At 39.5% G+C, this 23,582-nt stretch overlaps 1 protein-coding gene across 29 annotated transcripts in view; it reads right to left on the minus strand.

The window, feature by feature from the left end:
* RBFOX1 (RNA binding fox-1 homolog 1) overlaps positions 1-23,582 on the minus strand; it is a 2,420,635-nt gene that overhangs the window by 65,426 nt on the left and 2,331,627 nt on the right. For all 29 annotated transcript variants that reach the window (XM_084641955.1, XM_084641975.1, XM_084641956.1 and 26 more), the window contains one exon: positions 12,192-12,324. In XM_084641955.1, coding sequence (XP_084498081.1) covers positions 12,192-12,324 — 133 coding nt within the window. The remainder of the gene's footprint in view (positions 1-12,191; positions 12,325-23,582) is intronic.

Genomic DNA, 23,582 nt, shown 5'->3' on the forward strand with positions numbered 1-23,582 from the left:
GGTACCAGTGACCTTTCCCATACTGAATTTCAGTGCAGCCTCAATATCCCAAGCAGTATTCACGAAACCGACTATCATACAATCTTCTGTATCAATGCACTCTTCTCACTGGACTACAGACATATTGGGGCCCAGGCAGGTTTGACCCCTCCATTGCCTGCAGGGGGATTCCTCTCACTTGGGCTCATAATCCTTTTCTACCTACTCCATCTCCTTCCAGGTACCAATCACAGAAGTCCTCTAGACCTTCTCTGGAGGACCAGCACCAGTACTAAGATTGACTCTGTTCCTACAGCAAAGACAGAAGTTCTTGGCCTGGTACATACTGGCCTCCTGTGCCATATTAATTTTCTCGTTCGCCTCCTTGGAATCTTTGGGGATCTCCCTGCTCTGGAAGGTCCCAATCATTAGCTCACGCCAGAACAAGGTCACTGAATCCTTCTACTGTCTCACCTGGATTGGAGAGAGAGACTGATATTGGTTCCACTGAACCTGACCCATTATCTCAGAGACAAGCCTTTCCACAGGAGAGTTTACTTGCTTGACTTCCTTTGCCATCATTCTCAGCAGATAATTTCATTCATCTTCACCTGTTTCAGAACACTTTAAGCTTTACCATAACAATCTGAGGAAAATGGCGACAGCCTTGAGCATCCAAGCTGAGTTTGTCCATAAACTGGTGTCCATAAACTGGTGGACCTTCAACCCCGTGGAGGATAACCATCCCTATAAATGATGTTCTTTTGGAACTCACAAAGTCCTCATGGCAATGACAACTGCCTTACTTCCCACAGTGAAATGCACACATATGCCTCCCCAAAGAGTACTGCTGTGCAAAGTTCTCTGGCTTCGGCACACTGGGCACGCAGACACCTGAGCGAATACATGAGTGCAACCGTTCAAAGAAAGAAATAAAATTACTATATTCTAGGGTGCTCCTAGCTTACCACACAAACCTGTTCAAGAGCATCCTTTGTTGATTAATTTTAAATATACAGTATGGTATTTTTCTTTTATAAACTTTGACCCTTTTCTAAGCATATTTAAGCTTTCCAGATGGCTGTTCGTTGCCCCTCTTCTGCAGTCTTTACTGAAACAAAACTTCCACTGACTTCAGTGGGAATTTTGCTCGAGTAAGCATCTCAGGATAAGGCCCCAGTCCAACTCACACTGAAGTCCATGGGAGTCATTCCACTGACTTCAGTGGGAGTTGCAGCAAGCCTTAAGTGGGTGAGGTTTAATGTCTCTGCCAGATAGTGGTGATGCTGACAAAAGAGAGTCAATACAGAGTGTTGTGGGAATATGCAAGGGCGAGTTGGTGAACTTGGACCTTGGGAGAAGGAAGAAATGACAATCTGTTGATTCTAATGACTGGCTTAATGCCTGAGTGTGCATTAACAGACAAAGGATGCCTTAGGGTAGGGGTATTAAAAAACAGTACAAAAGAAAGCAGAGTTCACATCAGACTATGAGAGGGGGAAAAAACTCAATATGTTTCAAAACAAAAATATTGGTAGGAAAAAGCTCTCTCTTCAAAATGATTTGGCTGAGGTTCATCTTAATTTAAGTCTAATACTTCTAAATGTTATGCTATGCACACTAGATATGGAAAATGAAGAATTAAAGGTATAAAAATGTGACCATAGTACTGTGAGAGTTACTAATATTACTTAAAAAATTAAATCCCTCTATATAGCAAGTAGGGGAATAAGGTTCTTCATGCACAGCTTTTGGATTTCTTTCTTTCTTTTTTTTAAAAATAAATTAATTGAATTTAGTTTAGAGCTGGTGAAAGATGCAGGCTCAGAAACATTGGAATCAGGGCTGCAGTAGTGCAATATACCCTACATCAAAGGTTTCCAAACTTTTTACTATGGCGACCCTCCAGCTGCCTTTTGTCTTTTTTTGTGACTCACCATTACATAAATGCACCCTCCACCCTGGCAACCCCCAATCCCAAGCACTAACCCTCAGCAGCAGCTCCTATCTCACAGGGCTGGGCCCAACTTCCTGCTTCAGGTGTTGCAATGAGGTGCAGAGGGTCACAGAGCCCGTCTGTTTTTCTCCAAATGCCCCTCTGTCATGATGGAGGGACAGCCAGGCCAAATTTGAGTGAGTGTCACGGAGGGATTGCTTGGCCAAACCTGAATGGTGCACCAGGTCGCAACACCTGGAATGGGGAGGCAGGCCGGAAACTGCCACTGCAGGGTGGGTTCACTCTCCAACTGCCCCCCGCAACCCGCTGCGGTCTCCTCTCTGCATCGAGCTGGGAAAAGTGAATGTTTGCCTAGGCCAGGGCCCAACGATGGGTTACGCCAGCCCTGGATGTGGCACCCCATCTAGAACCTTGCTGCAACACGCTCATGGGTTGCGACCTACTGTTTGGGAAACTCTGCCCTACACTGCTGTCTCAAAACACCTCACGCTGGAGTGGGAAGGACCATCTCTAGGGCTGAGTGGGTAGCTCAACAGTCACATTGGGATAATTATTCATTTAAATCATGTTTATAGTGCCATAAACTTATGTGGTCATTCAAAATTATAGAGTAGAATTATAGAGTGGAATTATAGCCCTGAAAACCATGGTTCAGTAAGGGACGGAAGAGATTACATAGCAGAGCATTAATGGAAGGAGAATAATGTTTACAGGAGTGCTGGGGGGAGAGCAGTGAGTAGTAGGTCTTACTATCCCTATATGAAAGGTATAGAATGCTCTCCTGACAATGGTTGCTGGCCTGCAGAAAGCAGGGTCATGGTATCCCTCCACCCCTCAGCTTTGCTCCGACCACTTTTCTTGGGATGGTCACTGTTGTTGACAGGAGAAAGAGTCACCTTTCTTTCTCCCCAGCATTACGTAGCTAGGCTGTGAGTGACCTGAGCATGGGGATAGGGAGAGGAACTATTTATGCCGTCTCCGCATGACCTCTGATAAAGTAAAGACACTTTCCCTGCCTTGAATATGTCCACCACTCCTTGGTCTATTTGTTGAGACCACAGACAAACTTCATACAGGCTATGAAACAGCTGACAAAAAGTCTGTGACTACCAACTCAATTCATATAAGTTACCATAGAATCATAGAATATCAGGGTTGGAAGGGACCTCAAGAGGTCATCTAGTCCAACCCCCTGCTCAAAGCAGGACCAATCCCCACCTAAATCATCCCAGCCAAAAAAAACCTTAAAAACCTGACCTTAAAAACTTCTAAGGAAGGAAATTCTACCACCTCCCTAGGTAACCCATTCCAGTGTTTCACCACCCTCCTAGTGAAAAAGTTTTTCCTAATATCCAACCTAAACCTCCCCTACTGCAACTTGAGACCATTATTCCTTGTCCTGTCATCTTCTACCACTGAGAATAGTCTAGAACCATCATCTTTGGAACCACCGCTCAGGTAGTTGAAAGCAGCTATCAAATCCCCCCTCATTCTTCTCTTCTGCAGACTAAACAATCCCAGTTCCCTCAGCCTCTCCTCATAAGTCATGTGTTCCAGACTCCTAATCATTTTTGTTGCCCTTCGCTGGACTCTCTCCAATTTATCCACATCCTTCTTGTAGTGTGGGGCCCAAAACTGGACACAGTACTCCAGATGAGGCCTCACCAATGTCGAATAGAGGGGAACGATCACGTTCCTTGATCTGCTGGCTATGTCCCTACTTATACATCCCAAAATGCCATTGGCCTTCTTGGCAACAAGGGCACACTGTTGACTCATATCCAGCTTCTCGTCCACTGTCACCCCTAGGTCCTTTTCCGCAGAACTGCTGCCTAGCCATTCGGTCCCTAGTCTGTAGCGGTGCATTGGATTCTTCTGTCCTAAGTTCAGGACCCTGCACTTATCCTTGTTGAACCTCATCAGATTTCTTTTGCCCCAATCCTCCAATTTGTCTAGGTCCCTCTGTATCCTATCCTTACCTGCCACCGTATCTACCACTCCTCCTAGTTTAATATCATCCGCAAATTTGCTGAGAGTGCAATCCACACCATCCTCCAGATCATTTATGAAGATATTGAACAAAACTGGCCCCAGGACCGACCCTTTGGGCACTCCACTTGATACCGGCTGCCAACTAGACATGGAGCCATTGATCACTATTGAGCCCGACAATCTAGCCAACTTTCTACCCACCTTACAGTGCATTCATCCAGCCCACACTTCTTTAACTTGCTGACAAGAATACTGTGGGAGACCGTGTCAAAAGCTTTGCTAAAGTCAAGAAACAATACATCCACGGCTTTCCCTTCATCCACAGAACCAGTAATCTCATCATAGAAGGCGATTAGATTAGTCAGGCATGACCTTCTCTTGGTGAATCCATGCTGACTGTTCCTGATCATTTTCCTCTCGTGTAAGTGCTTCAGGATAGATTCCTTGAGGACCTGCTCCATGATTTTTCCGGGGACTGAGGTGAGGCTGACTGGCCTGTAGTTCCCAGGATCCTCCTTCTTCCCTTTTTTAAAGATTGGCACTACATTAGCTTTTTTCCAGTCATCTGGGACTTCCCCCGTTCGCCATGAGTTTTCAAAGATAATGGCCAATGGCTCTGCAATCACAGCCGCCAATTCCTTTAGCACTCTCGGATGCAATGCATCCGGCCCCATGGACTTGTGCACGTCCAGCTTTTCTAAATAGTCCCTAACCACCTCTTTCTCCACAGAGGGCTGGCCACCTACTACCCATGCTGTGTTGCCCAGCGCAGCAGTCTGGGAGCTGACCTTGTCGTGAAGACAGAGGCAAAGAAAGCATTGAGTACATTAGCTTTTTCCACATCCTCTGTCACTAGGTTGCCTCCCTCATTCAATAAGGGGCCCACACTTTTACCAAACAACTTGAAGATGGTAACACTTCATGTTCAGTATAATCATACTGTTTTTACTAGTGAAAAAAATACAAAGATGTAACCATCTATTTTAACAGATGAGTCTAAACAATAAAGCTATACCAAACATCTTGTAAGTAGAGATAGTTTGGGAAATTCTGACTGGTATCACAAATGGCAACAATAAAATAAAAATCTCTCCCCTCTAGCCAGTCCAGCTTTTAGAACTTTTGCCACAAACAAATTATATATTTTGCTTTTGAAACTAAAATGCAGGCATTGCAATACAAAAGAAAGCTGAAGGTCAATCCATCACTGTGTGTTAGTGAGACATGTTTGTTCTAACTGTTGCATGCACACACAATAAGGGGAGTTCAGAGAGGGAGGGAGTTTGTGTGAGTATAGAGAAAACCTAGAGGGAAATACCATACCAAAAACTTGTCTGCAGTGTTGTTGTAGCCATGTTGGTATAAAAAAACTAGCAAATAGCTTATCTGCATAGTAGCTGTTTTTCTTTTCTTCCTCCCACATTTTGAATTGGGAATTCATGGTATAGCCATGGTATGGGACCCCATTCCTAGAATATGCAGGGAGCACTATGGAAGAGCAGGTGGCAAAGACACAGTTATATGGTGAAAGTGCAGGATACATAGGAGAATGAATGCTTGGAATGATCAGATAGATAGATGTCAATCCCCAGAACACAAGCTATTGGGAAACCAGGAGAGTGCACAGGGAAGTGTTTGGATAGTCCACAAAAAAAATCTATGTTCCTCCCCCTGAACTGCCAAACCTGCATAGTTCCCAATATTGTTAACAGGGAGCAGTTGTGCTTCCCCTAAGACAAGCACACAATTAAACCCTCCCTTCCTTCCTAAGTTCTGCCCCAGACATTGAGCTGCCTACTACTAGCAAGTCATCTACATCCACACCATTTTCTCTTCCGTTTCTCCCCAAAATATGGTCTTGAAACTGGTAAGATTCCTGTCCAATGGAGAGCTCCAAAATTTCAGCATCCTACTTACTCAACCCAACTGAACCTGATTCCTGTTACATTTCAAGCAGGACTTTTATAGCACAGAAAGAACCAGGGTAAGGTATCAGCAAGCTCCACATTGTACCATTTTAAAATGATTCCCAGAATGGCAAAGCCAAATTATTGTCCATGAGTTAAACTATATATAATTTCCATGAGTTACTGCCTAACTCTCAAGTGAAAGAGCAATTTATTATCATAGAATATCAGGGTTGGAAGGGACCTCAGGAGGTCACCTAGTCCAACCCCCTGCTCAAAGCAGGACCAATCCCCAACTAATAATTAGTTATGCATGGTCATGCCTCATAAGCACCGTGTTCATTTCTAGTTAGCAAATTTTAATTTTAAAGTAAGTGCACTATGCTGTGATTTATAAGACAGACATGTAAGGATCAACCATATAATTTTACTTTTATATCTACCTGTTTAATAAAGGCATAAGATGCAAAGTGCAAGTGTATACGAGAGGTACATTTATTTTCTGGTGAGACAACATAATAGTCATCAGCTCAGTTAGTGGAGTATACAGTAGATTAGCCCTTACATAACTGGCTGTTTTACAATTATTTCAAGCATCTGGGAAAGTTTGCTAGCCTGGTGAAGGTTTCCGAGCAACTGAGAGGCACAGGGCAGGACTTTTGCCTGGAGTATCAACCTACCTCATCTCCCTACTGTCAGGAACTCTCCAGGATCCAAATAATTTGTCTGCCTGCTGTTAGCTTCGAACCTTAATTCTGAACAATCAATGGGGCAAAGTGGATGTTCGTGTCAAATAGAGAGTCAATGGAGAACTATGGCAGTGACAAAACATGAAGAAAACTATGGAGGGAATGGAAAAGAAAAAGGGACTCTAGTATGGAGAAAACTGAGCAAATTTAGGAACCTGGGAAGGCATAATTGATTGGCAAGGGTGAGATCAGCAGCTGGGAACATAAGACCATACTGGGTCAGACCAAAGGTCCATCTAGCCCAGTATCCTGTCTTCTGACAGTAGCCAATGGCAGGTGCTTCTGAGGGAATGAACAGAACAGGAAATCATCAAGTGATCCAGCTCCTGTTGTCTATTCCCAGCTTCTGGCAAACAGAGGCTAGGGACACCATCCCTGTCCATCCTGGCAGCTGATGGACCCATCCTCCATGAACTTATCTAGTTCTTTTTGAACCCTGCTATAATCTTGGCCTTCACAACATCCTCTGGTAAGGAGTTCCACAGGTTGACAGTGCGGTGTGTGAAGAAATACTTCCTTTTGTTTGGAAGGAATTGGGTTATGCACTGGGGAGAGGAAGAAGGAAGAAGAAGCTGCTGATGAGAATAGTAATCCACAATGTTCAAAGAGTTCTTGACTATTTTTGATGGCAAGCAAATTTCCTTGTGTACTTCTGCCTGTGGCCTGATATTTTCCCTCCAGACAAGTTTTCCATGAGTCTCACTTTCCTTGTGACAGAGAACCTGGTATTTGTCAATTTATTTTTCAGAGGAAGTGAAAATTGGAAAAAGCAATTTTCTGAGGAAAATCCATTCAACCTCTTTGAGAGGCCATTTAAAAATGGGTGCGGAGAGACTGAGGCCTTGTATACATTAAGTAAATTATCAGTGGTCCAACTACATTAATCAAGCTACACTAGTGCAAGCCCCTAAGGGAACAAAGTAGGGATTTCCCCAGTGCAGTTTACTTCTGTGAAACACAAAAACATTAAGGGGGTTCTCTGGTGTAACCATCTAGATAGATCCAAATTTCCCTCATGTAGTCACGGCCACTGTTTTCTTGCAACCAAGAACAACGGAAATGCCAATCAGAAGTAATTGCTTCCTTCTGAGGACAGATGTATGCAAAAGTTTAGAGACAGCTAGGGCTTGTCTATTCAAGGATAAAAGGTGTATTTTAAAAATGTGTTACGACATTTTAACTAATACGTTTAAAACCTCTAATGTAGACAAGACAAATTGTATTTGAACATATATTACCTGGTAGCAGTGAACCCTAGAATCCCCTATTAGGGTTCACCTCAGCCACCTAAGAAGTCAACAGACAAAAAGGGAGATGCAGGTGACAGCCCTATTCACCCCCATCACAGCACTGCTTTGTCTTCTCTGATACTAGCTTTAATGAAAGTCCATGAAACAATAAGCTTGGAAGGTGGATGAAATCTCTGGCTGCCCACACAATCGTGTCTAACTTTCATACTGGAGATCAAGAGACCCCTGAAGCACAATCGCTCTCTAGCAGCCCAGAAAACAATTCTGATTTATTCCCGAACCAGAGACTCTTCCTTTCTATGCAGAAATTTTGTAGTGAAGACTAAGACATCTATTATACTTGGAAATTCAATTTTCCGCTGCTGAGTGATTGTACTAGCCAAACTATATTATAGCAGTCATATGCAGCAAACATTATAGTTAAGGCTGAAAGTTACTTTCAAATGTAAATTCCTTATTAGCATGCACTTGCAACTCTCTCTGAAACATGCTCCTTCAGGATAACATTTTTAATGCTTCGTCTGAGTTTAAGGTGATATGTGTATGTTTGTGTTTCTAAAGAATGAGCAAACTGTGTTCACTCACTATTGACAGGTTTCAGAGTAGCAGCCGTGTTAGTCTGTATTCGCAAAAAGAAAAGGAGGACTTGTGGCACCTTAGAGACTAACCAATTTATTAGAGCATAAGCTTTCGTGAGCTACAGCTCACTTCCTCAGATGCATATCGTGGAAACTGCAGCAGGCTTTATATATACACAGAGAATATGAAACAATACCTATTCCCACCCCACTGTCCTGCTGGTAATAGTGGTTAGTCTCTAAGGTGCCACAAGTCCTCCTTTTCTTTTTACTCACTATTGAGTTATGCAAATATGAAATAAATACATTTTCCAACTTAAAGACTTAATTAAAAGGTGTATACAATCCAAAATTATTGTAGCATGCCTTTTTATATTATTCTAGGTTATTATATCAAACTAAGGTCAGAGGTACATTAGAAATAATAGTTAATAGGTAGATAAATATAGCTGGATATATTCCTATATATTATATATGTATGTATGTATAGTGCAGACTGCTCAGATTTAAAAATATTTACCTCCACTTAAAAAAAATGTACATATTTCCACCTTGTTTTCTGAGCAGATAACTTCAAACTTGCATGTAAATAGTCCTCGCTAAGGTTGAAAACAAAATAGCTTTAAAATTGAAACTAAGTAAATCCATGTTAGCAGACTTCCCTGCTGCTAGTATAGACTTCTAAGCATGCTCACAAGCTGTCAATTTAGGACACAATGGAAGAACATGTGTATTAGGTAACATTGTGGAGCTGGAAATAAGAGGGCTTGTGAATTCACTTCCTCTTGAAGAAATTAAATATATTAATTAAAAAAAATATTTTGAAGCCGGAGCTGGCTCAGTAGAGAGTGGGATTGCTCTCATGCCAGGAGTTCAGAATGGGAGTCACTTCTGGCTTCCAAACTAAGTAGGGACTGTGATGCTATCTGTGACAACTAGTTTAGTATTTCCTACTATGTAAACAGATTCAGTATGAAAAACATAAAAATTAGGAAAAAGAAAAGGAGGACTTGTGGCACCTTAGAGACTAACCAATTTATTAGAGCATAAGCTTTCGTGAGCTACAGCTCACTTCCTCAGATGCATATCGTGGAAACTGCAGTTTCCACGATATGCATCTGAGGAAGTGAGCTGTAGCTCACGAAAGCTTATGCTCTAATAAATTGGTTAGTCTCTAAGGTGCCACAAGTCCTCCTTTTCTTTTTGCGAATACAGACTAACACGGCTGCTACTCTGAAACCTGTCATAAAAATTAGGGAAGTTTTAAAATGCATAGTTGAAATTGCAGAGTAGAAAGTGTCCTTGAAGTTGTAAGCTACACAGATAGATACAGGGTACATCTGCACATATATTTACTTTAAGATAATTGAGTTCCAAACATTTTAAATATCAGCTGTTGGGCTTTGTACAGTTGACGCCTATTACAGTGGTTAGATCTTCAGACTCCTCCCAAGAGCGAGGGTTAGTAACAGATAGTATTCACCTCTACACTGTATAAATCTCACTCTCAAAATCTTGATTTACAGAATCTTATCTAGAAAAAAGAAAAGGAGTAGCTCACTTCATCAGATGTAGCTCACGAAAGCTTATGCTCAAATAAATTGGTTAGTCTCTAAGGTGCCACAAGTACTCCTTTTCTTTTTGCGAATACAGACTAACACGGCTGCTACTCTGAAAAGAATCTTATCTGCTTTCATTTTATAAGAAAAAAAATCTTCAGCTGTGAAGAAAACCTCAAAAATCAAGATAGGATATTTTTTTAAAAGACCTGCTCTAGGAATTATTTTGATGACGTTCTATGGCCTCTGTTATTCAGGAAGTCAGAAAAGATGATCACAAGGGCCTTGTCTGGGCTTGGAATCGGTGGAAGAATAAGAACTGAGGAAAACAGAGAGATGTATACAGTTAGTCTGCACTGAGCCTGGAACAATAGTTCTGAGAAATGTGAACTACCCCAATGTATTTCAGTGCGGTGGTAACTAGAACTAGGCAGGAAACAGATTTTCGGGGGAAAAATCATCCTAATTTCAGATGAAAAATGAAGATCTCCAAAATTTTGTGAACCAAAATTTTTAAAAAATATTTTGGTTCTGGTCAATTGAAATATTTCATTTGGATAATTTTGAAATATTATGTTTTGATTTCAATAATTTTAAAAACACTCTTTTATCCTAATTATCATAAATTTCAAAATGAAAAATCATTTTGGACTGGAAAACCAGATATTTTTCATTTCAAAAACTTTGAAAGAAAATATTTTGAGAGTTTTGAAAAATTTTTCAAAACATTTTCAAGTCAAGAAATTTGCTGAAACAAACCGTTTCACGAGAAGTTTCACTCCTGATTAATTGGCATTTTTGAGACCATACTTCACCAAAAAAAATCTCATCCAGCTCTAGTAGCAACTCAAATGTTACTGAGACTACTTTAAATGTCAATATTTCAGTTATTTCATTCCTTTCTTAATAAAGGACTCCCTTCACTCAGCTGCTTGCTGTTGAGTTGGTATCAACAAACATAGTTGCAGCCAATCTTAGCAAAAATCCTTCAGACTTTTTCCATTAGATGCATAGCAATTTCTTTTTGCTGCACCACACAAACCACCCCAGGAAACAATTTAATAAATGCGTTTTAAAAAATAACCTCATTCTGTGGCAGATTTTTTTTTCCAAATGACAAAACTCACTATTACTGCCCTATTTCTTTGTTGGTAGGTGACACACCCAGATGTAGAGGGAGTATCAGGCAGCCAGTCCCTGGCATCTCCAGAGCCTGCAGTCCAGGGGCTGACTGACTGCAGGTGCTTAGGAACCTGTCTAGTAAATGGCCTGCATTTTTGCCTGGCAGGACAGAATGTTTAATGAGAACTGTGTCCAACCAGTCACAAATAAAAGCCACTTACCAGACAGAAATAGTGGCTATTGTGGGACCTACAAGAGATGAGGCATGTCCACTATGGCCTGTTTTATGGCATACTGTTCTGGTCTGGGAGGCTGGGACCCACTCAGTCTACCACTGCTTCAATTGCCAGATTCTACAAATTCTAGGATTCCTCTGATAGAATCAAGTCTTAAAGTAAGTGATGTATTTTAATGACCTTGTGCAACAATCAAATTATCTGTTTCAACACTTGCAGGGGCTAAAAGGGACTGTGTAGTTCCCCCATCCTCCCCAAAATTATATCTTAGTTTTTAAAAGATTAAAGTTTCCCTAATAGGCTGAGTGCAGTTTATTAAGGCATCATTTAATGTGGATTTCAGTGTGTTGTTTATTTTGCATCTTGGTTTTCAGTAAATGTAGGCAAAGAGATGTCACTAAGAAAATATGAAACAAAACTGAATTTTATGTGTAATAAATAAATAAACAAAATAAACACACACACCCCCTCTAGCTATCCCGAGATAACTTTCTGTGGGAGAATGTGAATTTGAAAAAAAAAGAAAAAGTTTACTTCATCCAACCTCCTTAATAACCAGATGTTTGCAATCACGAAAGATACACTTTTAGCTGTAAATTTCTCTGTTCTGTAGCATTCAGTCTCTAAGAGAATTTACATAACAACATGTGACATATAAAATGCTTAAAGCCACCAACCATGACAGTACAAATTACAGTCATTTTTCAATACTCTGTGCAAGGTGCACCACTTCAGGCAGTTGGATTGGTTGCATGCTGTGTTGGTTTCTGTAGTGAGACAAGACCAGCATGCACTGCACTCACAAACAGTTTGTAGCCCTTGGGGATGTATTGTAACAGGTAAAAGAGACTGATCCACTTACCCGCCATAGGCTGGAATTGGTGGAGGGGGGGCTGCTGCACGAAATGTGTTGTACACTGTACGACCTCGACCTCTTAGATGTGCACCTCTGTAAGCAGCAGCTGCAGTTGCAGCAGGGTAAGGGAAGCCTGGCACTATGGGAAACACAAAAGAAACATAAAGAACTCCAGTCATGCTGATCGTTCCAATTTAAAACAAGATAACATAGTGAAAATGTTGCACACAGTTTGTGTGTATTCAAGCTTGTCTGTAACTGGGAGGGATGGGAGAGACAACCAAGCAAATTGTTACTCTTTCACAAAAGGCCAGATTTTCTTACAGAAAAATCTTTTCAAGCAAACCGGAGGCAGCCAACTGGGTATTTAGTTTAGGAAAAAATGTACTGGAGCTGGCTGTAGCTCCCTTAGGGGAACCTCACTTAGAAGCAGCAAGTTGATTTATGGTAGCCCACACTATTAGAGGAAATTAATCCCTTGAGGGGAGACTCCCAGAGGGAGTAAAACTACCCTGCTTAAACTAAAGCTTCTAGTAACAAAGATGATAGTTAAGCTGTTGTGATTGCATGTGACTTTTACTGGACAATTCAATCATTATCAGTGTCTGAACTGAGTAACTTGGGTGAAAAAGGGGGATCAGAAGGATACAGCATCCTTTCAGGAGATCTCAGGTGTCTTCTTCTGGGGATACAGTTTGATTATACAGGTACCTGCCATTTTCTACAATTTAGTGCATTCAAAGGCCAAAGTTGTATTATTCAGAAGTATCTCAGGCCTTGTCTACACTGCAGGAGAAATTCGATCTAAACTACGCAATTTGAGTTACGTGAATAGCATAACTCAAATCGACGTAGCTTAGATCAACACACCACAGGGTCCACACTACGCGATATTGATGGGAGATGCTCTCCCGTTGACTCCTCCTATTCTTCTGAATCTGGAGTACAGGAGTCAATGGGAGAGCGATCTGCGGTCAATTTAGTGGGTCTTCACTAGACCCACTAAATCAACCGCCAATGTATCAACTGCCGCTCGTCGATCCCCCAGTAAGTGTAGACAAGCCCTAAATAAGCCAATATAACACTCATCCCTAACAGTGATGGTTTTGCTACATAGGTCAGGAGTAAGAGAATCCCTCAATTATGTTCAGTTTAAATTTCCACATTAATTGTAATTCCATATAAGACTTTAAAATATTTCCATCAGAATTAAACGGTGACAAGCCAAAGTATAAGTGTTTTGGGGACAAGGTATTATGTAAAAAGTCTATAACTCTACTCTGCATAAAACTTTATAAATACAAATGAAAATGTATGACACTTTCTGCTTTACTTTCTTTTCAAGTTTGTAGACCCATGTGTTGCATTACCTACATTTTTCCTGTGATAGGCATTGCTGGCAAATATTAGAACAGGTCTGTTTTGAACAGCAAACCCATCAATGAGAGATAAGGAACTAAATTCAGGTCTTGTGTAACTCAAATTGCTTCAGCAGTGTTACACCAGGGCTGAATTTGTCTCAGTGTGTAAATACGGAAAGTGAATAAAACAAATATTACCCAATAAACCCTAATAAAAGTAAATGAACAGAGGTAATGATACATAACATGCTTACTGTTTTGAAGTTGAAAGATGAATGGGTTTGAATCCTGATATGTCTTTCATCAATTTTATATTACGTTTTAACAGAAACACTGAATTTGAAATTAAAAAAATGAAAAATTCATGATGTGCAAAAGCAACTGGCTGCCTGTATGAGGGACTATACTGTAATTATGGTGACCTATCCATTGTCACCTTGCTATAGTACCTTCCAGGCTTCACCAGATCCCGCTCAGCGACAAGCAGGTTTTACAGTAATTCTGCTAGGATTTAGATGTCGAGATACAACATGAAACAGTGCTATGGCAATATAGCGAAGGGAGAACATTCTTTTAAAAATGAAAATCCAGTATTCCGTTTTACACTTCTTTCTGCTATAATAATAATAAAAAATCTGTCAAAATCAGCAAGAAGTATTTACAGGTCTTAATATGTTGCCGCTCGTTTTGCAAGAGTGCATATAAGAAGCCTTTTTAAAAAAGGAAATAAAAAGACTTGGAATGTGTTGTAAGGATCTTTTCCCTGGAACAAATGAAAACACATTTTATGCCCCTGGAATTCCACTAATTAACAGAAGCACTTTTCTGTACACATCAGTGAGTTAGAGTCATGCTTTCATTGCTCTAAACTAGCCATTTTTTTTTTTAGAATCCCTTTAATGTCATGCATATAAGACTTGACTACCATAGGTACACATGAAATAGCTAATCACAGACGGCCAGATCCTGAGCTTCTCAACTCAGGGCTCAATTGTCCCTTGTAAACAAATGCTGTAGTAAGAGGTAGCACAATGCCTCATCAGGCTTCTTCCAAGACACACAGTGTATCTACTATGCCCTTCAGGGCTGCAAATTACTACCCCCCAAGAAGCTGGCTAGTACTGGAGCAAAGAAGCCAGGCCCAAGCACCACCCCATCGCTGCCCCCAAGAGAATGGGAGGGAGCAGTCCCTGTGCTCCTTGAGGAATCATTTCTAACCCTCCCTGCTTCCACTGTGCATCCACATCCCACCCACCTCTCCGTTTTTTACTCAGAAGAACCTCTACTATCTTCAGTTAGAAGTTGCATACAGTGAAATTTTAAACAATGTTCTAATGTGTTAATTAACAGCTGTAAATTCTAGTGTGGACAGGATATAAACACATTCACAGTTATGTTTTCCACCAGGGTCTCACTGGCATTAAAAGCACGACTCTCATGAGTTAAACCCAGTGTTAAGCAAGCCTGGGAATAAACAATCTGTGTTCTGTCTACACTAGAATTTACTACTGTATTAGTTAACATGTTAAACTGAAATAAAAAATTCCAGGGTTGACAAGACTTTTGCTTGAGCAAGGACTAAGTTAAAAGTAAGAGAGGACTTCAGGCTCTGGCTAAGACAAGTATTACTGTCCTAAATGGTGACCCAAGGGATCAGAAAAGATAAGTACTTCATAGTGGTTCATTTTTAACTACTTTAAAGAAAATGGTACTGGAAACTTTTGGGACACCTAAAAATGGATTTTTAAAACAGGAGGATGTCTATAGTAGGTGCTGGTCTCACCATATATTCAAGTGTAATTGACAATTGATAAAATTTGACAACACAAACAGTCAGGGCTAAGTTCTGTCCTTGGCATTGCATTAGTGGTTGATGGGAGCCGTATGTGTATATGAGATGATAAAAAAGCAAAACTGGTGGTCAAAGAAACCCAGGCTAAGCTTGAGGTATTTATTGTTGAGCACTGCTATTAAGAAACCAGTTGATATGATAACACTAACCTACGAATTCTTCATGGAAAATGTTCCATTCTATGTTTATCAAACTCTACCTATTGTCAGCATTTAAGTAATTTACCTTGTATAATTTTTCACTTTGTAAAATACTGCACAATTTTTTCCTATGTAAAATATGCATTTTGCAATTCATTCACCACTTCTTCTACACATGTGTACAACATGAGCCTATGTCCTGATTTTCTGAGCAGCTGAACTGTGATTTGTAGACAGTGGTATTCAAGGTTAGAGTTAGAATAACCATTTAGGCCATCTCACCATTGCTTAAAAACTTGCAACAAATGATGTTAGTGCAGTCTCCATGCCAAACCCAGGTCATAAACCATAGTGGAAGGGTTCAGGGATACCTGTGGCTGCCAGACAACACAAAGTTTATTTTCAGTATCCTCACCCAGCTTTAGGAAACAGCTTAAGCATGGGCCTAATAAAATCATTTGTGTCATAGGAGGGGCATTAGCAATTTGAGCTGGGCACATTTTTTTCAGAAAAAAAATGAAAAAAAAAATGTTGGTTCAAAACAAAAAAAATGTTTTTTTTAATTTTTCAGTTTGACAAGGAACTGAAAGATCAATTATTCACTCTCCTCTATCTGTACTCTGAACTAACAATGAACCCAGTACCAACCAGCCAGAATTTACTCACCATGAGGGGCAAAAGTCTAACTCACAGTTTGCAGGACTAAGTTCCCTTAGCACCTCAGTATGCCAACCTGGCTGAAACTCAACCAGTGAATGTACTATTACGAAGAGGGTCAGTTGTGTCTGAATCGCACAGCGAGAAACATCTGTTTCTGATTTTGAGCTGAGGCAGCTCATATTTAGCAGAATGTTTGGCTGACTAGATTTCTCTGATGCAGTGATGGGGGAAAGGAAGCTTTCTTCCATCACAGCCATGGCAAAGAAGATGATATGACTTAAATCAGACCGTTTCTAAAATCTGAATACAACCAACTATCAAGAAAATGAAACAGTTCCATTAGCTCATCTAATAGTTACTGATTATTCTCTACTTAGAGCTAACTTGCTACTTTGATAGTCACATCTGAATGGCATTCTAAAATAAGTTAGTTCCTAAATCTCCACATTACACAGAAATTTAGCTTCATCACTTTGATACTGCCTAAAACCTAAAAAAGAAGAAATGAAAGGCCTAACTCAGGAAGTATTTATGTTGGCCTAGAGAGAGAATATATAAATAATTTACTGCCATAGTTTAAAAAGAAAAAAATCATAGGTGCAATGTATTGGGAAGAGTCCCTGTTGCAGCTTATTGCGATAGATATTTAACATGAATCAAAGTAAAAAAGCTGGTATCATTGCAATGAAAACTGAATTTAGCCCGTAAACTATAATGGGCTATATTAAGTCTTTCCAGGTGATCATGGTACAAGCAACCTTAAAACATACACCAACAATGTGTCTTGTGGACAGTGGAGGGTGAGGAAACAAGCCATCACAAATATTCAAAGTTGTTTCTTATATTCAGAAAACACTTCAAATGTGTTCTGCTTCAAAAATGCACCACAGGTCTCTCACATAAGAAGTAGATTGCATATTGTGCCTATTGACCTTAGAGGATTCATGCTGGTGTATGTGTATAGCTTAAGTGAACCAATCATATGTAGAAACCAAATATGGGCATGAAGACAAAGAGAAGAACTTAACCATTGAGTTCGCAGCTGACATTTAATGAAACCCGAATTTCTCCCAAGAGGTATAACACATACTGTTCTTAAGCATTTCTGTATTAAATGAACTTTACAATTGTCTAGCATGATATCCAGACTCTAAACCTCAACATGTGCATTGGAAAATAAAAGCTAGATGCACAAATCTCTCAAGCCTTGATGTCCCAAGAGGAGGAACACAAACCAGTTCAAAATACTTGAGGGTTATAAACTGTGTATTAAAGTTTTAGAGCTTTGGGTTAGATGGAAGAGTAGCAGATGCAAAAATCAACAGGGGAGCAGATTATGCATCAAAGCCATAAAAATATACAACCGCTTTAATGGGCAATTATTCTTTGGATTTGTGCTCTGGTTTGAATTTGCATGAGAGTGCCATATGTGTAAATAAAGGTGTGCCATCAAAATGGATGAGAGAATCTACCACTCCTCATCCCTCACTCTATACAAACTACTAGGTCATTTCCTATCAAGAGCCTTCAAATATTTTACACTAAAGGGTTTTAAGGCTACGTCTTGGTTGAATCAGTCTGTGGCTAATTTACTGTAAAATATTTTAATTGTTAAAAAGGCAGGAACCAAATTTACATAAGTCCCATGGATTAGAAAGATCCCTGTTGAGGAAATCCATCAGAAGTGCTGGACAATAAATTACAAACAAAGAAGTATAAGCAGTAGCATGCTGAGAATAGATAGAATAATAAGTATCATAGCGAATTAAATTTTCAGCAACAGAATAAGGACATTATGCTGATGTACACTGTTGTGAATATTCAGTTGACCTAATATTTTTCTAAATTGCAAAAGATCTCAAATATGTTTTCCAATACAACTTGCTTTTATACAAGTCACAGAATTATAAACAGACTATTTAGAATCATGCCCCTAGGTCTTTGCATTTAAATCTAAATCCAAAGAGTGTTCCAGTTCAAATTTAAGCTCTGTAAGCACCCTTTTTAAAATAAAATGGATTTTAAGCCTATATTTATTTTAGATAATTTTATAGTCAACACATTAAGGAAATTCATGATGCTTACAAAAATATCAACAAAATTATTTTGCATCCGCTATTTTCAATCCGTGGGAAGTCTATCTCAGGGCCCAATCCCTACTCTACTGATGTCAATGGAAGTTTTGCCATTGATGTCAATGCGTGCAGAATCGGGCCCCTTATTTCTTCCATTCACAGTGCTTTCATTCTTGAAACACTTACTTGGGATTATTGAAACAATCATTTCTTTACCATTGTGCCAAAATACATGTCAATTTTAGACACTGTTGTTTCGGAATGAATAAATCTGCATTTTGGACAAACAGTTTCTTATAGGACATTCTCATTTGAAATGCATTGAAAAGGAAAACAAAAATCTCTAATTAATGTACAAGTCTAATCGCCATTCTCCACATGGAAGAGTAATTTTTCACTGTTCATTTGCTTGGTGTAATCTCCAAACTGACATAACAGAAAAGCAATGGCCTATAAATCTGCTCTCATTTGTTTCTTTAATATTCATATTCCATTGAACTACAGCTGCTTGTTGCTACAGTCTATTACAACATGCAAAAGTGTCGATAAAAATACTATGAAAGGCAAGATGTGTTTCTTCATGGCTGTGTGTGCCATTTATTTTGAAAAAAAAAAGACAATAAATGACTCATGGATTGTCCCTCCGCTTGCTGCATGTTGAGCGATTAGTGATTAATTACCTTGCTGCAAATTGACATGGCACAAGAAAACTGACACAGCCCTGATTAATTAACTTTTTATGTGAGACAGATAGCTACAAAACATTGTGGCCTGTAATTGAATCCCCTTACACAACATCACTACATAAAAGTTTCAAGTCAAACCCAGATTAGTCCAAAGCTTCACCATAAATGTTGCATAGGTTTTAGCTTTTAATGAGGACTATGTACATATTTCTCAAAATAGCAGCTCTGAGAGCTATTGAAGGAACCATAAGAAATCTACAATGTTGCTCAATTACATACACACACACACACCAACAAATATGATACGATTTGCCATTCCAGAGCACACCATTGATTTTTCAATCTAATAAAATGCCCTAAGCAGATGTATCGTTGACTTTTCAGCAGAAGGCAACCTCCCACTCCTTAATAAAGCTAGCTTTCTGTTGTGCATAGGAAGGGGTTTTCTTCCTGACACCTGGGACAAACAACTGGTGCCATGAAGCTTAATAACTGATTAGCCGTATCTTAATACTATCCAACTCCTTTTAAAAATCCAATTACTTAACTACTCCAGCAATGACTTGCACATACTGAATAGCTCCCTTGAAAGAAAGAACATTTATTTATATTTGTTCTAAATGTATACAGTATTAATTTCTCTCTCTCTCTCACCTCCTCCTCTCCCACCATACCTCCCCACCACCACCACCACCACCACCACCACCACCAAGAAAAATAACAGCCACAGGAGTCAGTGAACACTGACGCTATCATGTCCTGGGAATACCTTTTGTACAAAGGAGCCACATCTGGCGACCAGGGCCAGGAAATAAAAATCAGTCTATACTACTAGCACTCCTATATGTCATATCTCTTTTACATGGTGTTAAAGTAAATGAAATCTTTGGAGAAAATGTGGCCCCATGAATTCCTCAGTCAAATGGGAAAATGCACTTTTTATTTTAAAAAAAACCCACTAAGGGACAGATGAGAAAATTGAGCATGTTACAGACCCCTGTAACAACACAAAGGTATGTCACTTTGATCAGTTAGCAAATGGCATAGTTGGAGATCCACCTATTTATGGTATAGTTGATAACAAAGGCAAAGCAAGGTTATTGTAAGAAATGGACTTGACATTGCAAAGACCCAGTGGATATTCATGTTTCACAAAAGAAAATGCCCACAAACACTGAAGTGAAGAAATGGAGTGCATTTAATAAAAAATGAGTACCAAGGAATCCATAATGAAAGGATAAACCAACATGACAACACTTGATTTTCTGCAAAAAATGTGGAAACATACACAAAATATCAAAAAAATGTCCAGCATACACGGTGGAGTGTCATATATGTAATAAATGCAATTTTTATGTGTGTGCATATTGCCAAGAAACAAAAGCAAAATGCATTCATCAGGAGGGCAAAGATCTGAAGATGAAAAATGCAGAAACAGTTTTTTGTTGGTTCTCAAATATACAAAACAAGGTTTTAAAACAGACATGTTGAGATACTTGAAATAAATACTAAATTTCAAAATAGACATTCTCCCTCTAATTTTCTTAGATATGCTTACATGCCCATGAATCTCTGTAAGGTATTGAATTCCTTCCATTTCTGCAATTGCCGCTTTTTGTTTGTTGTTGTTCAAGCCAAAACTCCTTTATCACGATGTATGTATTATGTCTTACCTACATAGATAATCCCATTCAGCTTGTTCTGGCATTTGTTTCTGTTTAATTTAAAGGTCTTTGCTTTGGCACACTGCAGAATATTATAAAAAAAAAAAAAAGAGGAGTCCTGTGGCACCTTAGAGACTAACAAATTTAGTTGGGCATAAGCTTTCGTGGGCCAGAACCCACTTCATCAGATGTATGAAGTAAAAGATACAGGAGTATGTAATACATGAAAGGATGTGGGTTGCTTTACCAAGTGTTAAGTCAGTCTAACGAGACAAATCAATTAACAGCAGGATACCAAGGGAGGAGAAATAACTTTTGAAGTGGTAATAGAGTGGCCCATTACAGACGTTGACAAGAAGGTGAGAGTAACAATAGGGAGAAATTAGTACTGGGGAAATTAAGTTTAGGTTTTGTAATGACCCAGCCTTTATTCAGGCCTAATCTGATGGTTATCTAGTTTGCAAATTAATTCTCGTTCTGCAGCTTCACCTTGGAGTCTGTTTTTGAAGTCTTTTTGTTGAAGAATTGCCACTTTGAGGTCTGTTATTTGTGACCATTTGTTATTGAGTGACCAGAGTACCCTCATGTATTTATACCTGATTCTGTATCTCCTCGGGTTTTTTTGCTGATACAGACTTACACGGCTACCACTGAAACCTGCAGAATATTATGCAGTCCTTCATTCTGTTGTTCATAATTTTTGTCACAAATCAGCACACCGTCACCAATTTACTTCCACTCCATTCACATGCTCAGAGATCTCAAACACGAAGCAATGGTATACCTTAGGAGCTGATGCAATCCCAAAGGAAAATTACTTATACAATGTATCTACCGAAAGGAGCGTTTTGCACAAACGTTATCACCTGGGATCTTTCAAAACACTTGGCTTGCATCCAGACTAGCAAATACTTTTTGCATTTAGATATATAGTCATGATTTCATCAACTATTCTCTTGGGGTAGCACTCATGCTTGATGGTCTTATTCAAATCTTCTGGATCTGTACAAATCCTTAACTTGCTTGGGTTTAGTAAGTCGCCCTACTATTAACCAAGTCACTTGGTGCTTGTATTTTCTCATAATATGTAATTTTACCATATGGTTAAATTCAATTTTTATTTTAATTCTCAGTGTTAATGAGATTTTACATGGTACACATTTTTGCAGCCTCTGGGATCTATATCATTGTGACGTATAATATCATTATTGCATCACAGTCTGTTAAACATGTCATCCAAATCTTTTACGATTTTTTTTTTTTACATTCAGGTCAGTAGGCAAGTTATACACCCATCTGTATTTGAAGATTGAGATTTAACTCGAGAATGCATAATGCTTCAAAAAGAAAAGGAGTACTTGTGGCACCTTAGAGACTAACAAATTTATTTGAGCATAAGCTTTTGTGAGCTACAGCTCACTTCATCGGAGTTGAAGGGGTTTCATACAGAGAACACACTTTTAAGGACATGAATAAATAATGAAAGTAAGATACAAAAGGAGGAGTCTGAAAAATACAACTCAAGTTCTACCTATTTCTGAAACCAAATTTTACAGGCTCAGATGAGAAACACTAATTTACATCAATGTGGTCATTGAAACCCATTCTTTGACCCAACCCTTAAATCTGTTAATTTATTATACTATTGTAAACACCTCAGGGCTGCATTTGCATTCTACTCTGAATGAATCTGAAACAACTGCCAGATCCGATCATAAACATACCTGTACGGGAAAAGGTTTGCCAGACTGAACAGAGTCCAACAGATGCTGGTTATAGATGTGCAGAAAAAAAGTGTCACCACCTAAGATTTGAAGTCATGTCCCTCCTGGCAGGCCAAGGCAAGCAGGCAATACTTGCATCCTTTGCTGACAAATACTTAATGCCTTCCTCAGGGATGGCTCCCTGCCATACAACCTCAAAAACAGAATGGTCTCCCCAGTCCTCAAGGAACGAGCACTTAGAGCAAAAGGCCCCACCAACGTCCACAGAGTCACAACTCTCTCTTTCCCAGGGAAGATTATTGAGAATTTGGTAGTGACCTGATTCCAGCAACCTTAAAACTCTACAGATATCCTGGACCCTCCCAATCTGGCTTCAGACAAAGACTCAGAACTAATCCAGCACTGATAGGCAAGGGACACGGGGGTGACAATCATGCTGAGTCTTCTCAACCTATCAATCACCTTTGACATGGTTGATCATGAGATGCCGTGGATCCACTGGAAGGATTCAATGGAAAATACTATGTTGGCTACATTCATTCCTTTTCAATTTCTCCCCAAAATGGAGCTGCTTTTCCTCTCTAAGAACTCCTCTAACATGTGTGTCACTCAGCTTTCAATCCTACATCATTCCTAGTTACCATCCACTTACACCCATTAAAAGGGCAAACAAAGAAAGACAATATGGGCTATAATCCAAACAATATGCTGATAACATACAGCACTATGTAACTTTTTCAGCCAGGCAGACACCTCTATTTTACACACACCACAATGATTGGGAAATACTGGAGTATGGATGAAGACCAGAGTGTCTTAAATTAAATACATGAATGACTAAAGTGTTGCTAATCAAAAGTGCTGACTGGCTCTGTAGAACTGGTAAGCACCACCCCCATCTACTTCAGTCTGGCCACTGAGATTCAAGGTCATGCTGGAACTTATCCAAGCTGGAATATTAAAACCCTATCTGCCTTGGTCCACATAAGAAATTAAAGAAGACGCCACAGCTAGTATACAATCCATCAACTTTCTCCAAGTGGAATTCGCCAAAGAAAGTGTATCACACCAGTGCTCCACAATGTGCAATGTCTTCTCTGTAGTGATTCTTGAACTTTTAACTGACTTGTGCACTCCATTCACTAATCCATCTCCTCTGGGAGCACTTCTACCATTCTATACTTCACCAGAGTGTCAAAGACCAACAGTTTTAAAAACAGTTAACCTGTCAGATA

This window comes from Lepidochelys olivacea (assembly GCF_965140295.1).
Source record: "Lepidochelys olivacea isolate rLepOli2 genome assembly, chromosome: 10".
NCBI classification, from domain to species: Eukaryota; Metazoa; Chordata; order Testudines; family Cheloniidae; genus Lepidochelys; species Lepidochelys olivacea.